Source organism: Entamoeba dispar, genomic scaffold (assembly GCF_000209125.1).
Source record: "Entamoeba dispar SAW760 scf_1105229459455 genomic scaffold, whole genome shotgun sequence".
Taxonomy (NCBI): domain Eukaryota; phylum Evosea; order Mastigamoebida; family Endamoebidae; genus Entamoeba; species Entamoeba dispar.
The window spans coordinates 1-2,123 of NW_001853701.1; the positions used below are offsets into that span (position 1 = coordinate 1).

The 2,123-nt window shown below is 30.1% G+C and overlaps 1 protein-coding gene across 1 annotated transcript, besides 6 other annotated features; it reads left to right on the forward strand.

The window, feature by feature from the left end:
* Positions 1-56: 56 nt before the first annotated feature.
* On the forward strand, positions 57-1,025 carry EDI_300620 (alpha-actinin, putative; the record flags this gene model as incomplete). Its single annotated transcript, XM_001735856.1, has 2 exons — positions 57-592; positions 641-1,025. The coding sequence occupies 2 exons, from the start codon at positions 57-59 to the stop codon at positions 1,023-1,025; spliced, it is 921 nt and encodes a 306-aa protein (XP_001735908.1).
* Positions 958-1,149: a microsatellite.
* A 119-nt stretch (positions 1,150-1,268) lies between these two features.
* Positions 1,269-1,344: a microsatellite.
* Positions 1,345-1,389: 45 nt separating this feature from the next.
* Positions 1,390-1,484: a microsatellite.
* A 19-nt stretch (positions 1,485-1,503) lies between these two features.
* Positions 1,504-1,678: a microsatellite.
* Positions 1,679-1,758: 80 nt separating this feature from the next.
* Positions 1,759-1,901: a microsatellite.
* Positions 1,796-1,909: a microsatellite.
* The last annotated feature ends 214 nt before the right edge of the window (positions 1,910-2,123 follow it).

Consider the following 2,123-nt stretch of genomic DNA (forward strand, 5'->3'; position numbering starts at 1 on the left):
ATTTAAGAAAAAAGATAAAAAAGTAACTCTAAGAAAATTATAAATATTTACAAGTCATGCAAGGAACACAAGCCTTACTCCAATGGTGTAAACAAAATACTGCAGGATATAAAGATGTCAATGTCACAAATTTTCATTATTCATGGAAAAATGGATTAGCCTTTTGTGCACTTATTCATTCATTTCATCCTGAAGCAATAGACTTTAATTCATTGTCAAAAGACAACATGGAAAAGAATTTGGAGCTAGCGTTTTCTACAGCAGAGAAACTAGGAGTTCCAAGATTGTTAGATGTAGAAGATTTTGTATTATTAGAAAAGCCAGAGCAATTTAGTATTATTACTTATCTTGGTGTTATGTATCAAATGTTCCAACTTAAGGGAGGTTCAGTTGCTGATGAAAATAAAAGAGTTGAAGAGGAAAAGAAGAAAGAAGAAAATACTAAAAAGCCAGTTGTAGTTGCTCAGCCCTATTCCTCAGCGTCAAAACCTCCACCTCGTCCAATAAACCGAAACAACCAACCTTTATCAAAAAGTAGTGGAAGCACTGAAAATACTCCAATAATTCTAAAAAAGAAAGTTACTGTTCAAAAGTTTGTTATTTTTTATAATCTTTAAAGGAAATTATTAATCATTAATAGGCAACAGTTAGAAGTTTGTGCAAAGTGTGGACAAACGTTGAATGGTAATGTCTTGGAGGCATTAGGTAGGAAATACCATCAACAGTGCTTTGGTTGTACTATTTGTTCAAGAAAATTAGGTGCTTCATTTGTTACTGTAGACAATCAACCATATTGCGAGACTTGTGGTAAAAAGATTTGGGTTCAGAAACAAGCCAAAAAAAAGGCTGAAGAGCAACAAAAATTAAATAGTCAGGAAGAAGAAAAGAAAATTATTGAAGCTCAAAAAGCACTCGAAGAAAAACAAAAGAAAGAAAAAGAGGAGTTTGAACGAAAACAAAGAGAAGAAAAAGAAAAAGGGAAAAGGAGATGGCTGAGAAAAAAAAAAGAGAAGATGAAAGATTAGCATTACTTGAGAAACAAAAAAAAGAAAGAAAAGAACGTGAAGAAAAACTAAAAAGAGAAAGGGAAGAAAGGTTAAAGAAAGAACAAGAAGAAAAAGATAAGAAAATACAAGAAATAAAAGAAAAACAAGCAATACTATCAAAAGCCCAACCTTCACATATCGTCTCAACAAAAACAGAATCTAAACTGTACACTCTCAAATAAAATATTGACAGAGCCAGAGTGGAAAGAAACAGCGTGAGGCAGAAGAGAAGAAAAAGAAATGCAAGAAAAGTTAAAGGCAATAAAACAAAAAAGACTCGAAGAAGTAAAAAAGAAAAACCAAACTATATCAGAAAAATCTAAAACTACTAACTCTTCTTCCAAACAAAAAGAATCTGAAGAAATAGAAAGAAAAGAACAAGAATTAGATGATCAGGCTAAAAAGATTGAAGAAGAAAAACAAAGAAAAGAAAGAGAACTTAAACTCCAACAAGATGAAGAAAAGAAAAAAAGAGAAATTGAAAAAACCAAACAGGAAGAAGAAAAAAAGAAAAGAGATAAAGAGCTTAAACAACAAAAAGAGAGAGAAGAAAACCTGAAAAGAATTGAAGAGAGTGAACAAAAAATAAAAGAAGAAGAAAAGGAAAAAGAAAATAAAGAAGAAGAAAAAAATGAACAAGAGGTTAAAGAGTCTAAACCAAAGCAAGTAGGAGTTGAGGAATATGAGGTTAACACTAAAGGGACAACCAACCAACAAGAAAAAGAGCAAATTAAACAAGAAAATCTTTCAAAAACAAAAGAAGAGAATATTGAACAAGAAGAAAAACAAAAAGAAGAGAATATTGAACAAGAAGAAAAAGAGTTATTACAATTAGAAGAAAAACAAAAGAAAGAACGAGAAGACTTTGAACTAAAACAACTTCAAGAAAAAAATAATCTTAGAAAAACTATTAGTAGGAAAAGTAGTAATAATAAAGATCAATATTTACTTGAAACACCAAACACACAAACACTTAAAAGAGATGATTTAACCCAGTACGTGTTAAGAGTTAATGTGTTAATGCTAAAATCTAATAAAGAAATTAAAAGGCCTTTATTTAAACTTCATAGAAACCAA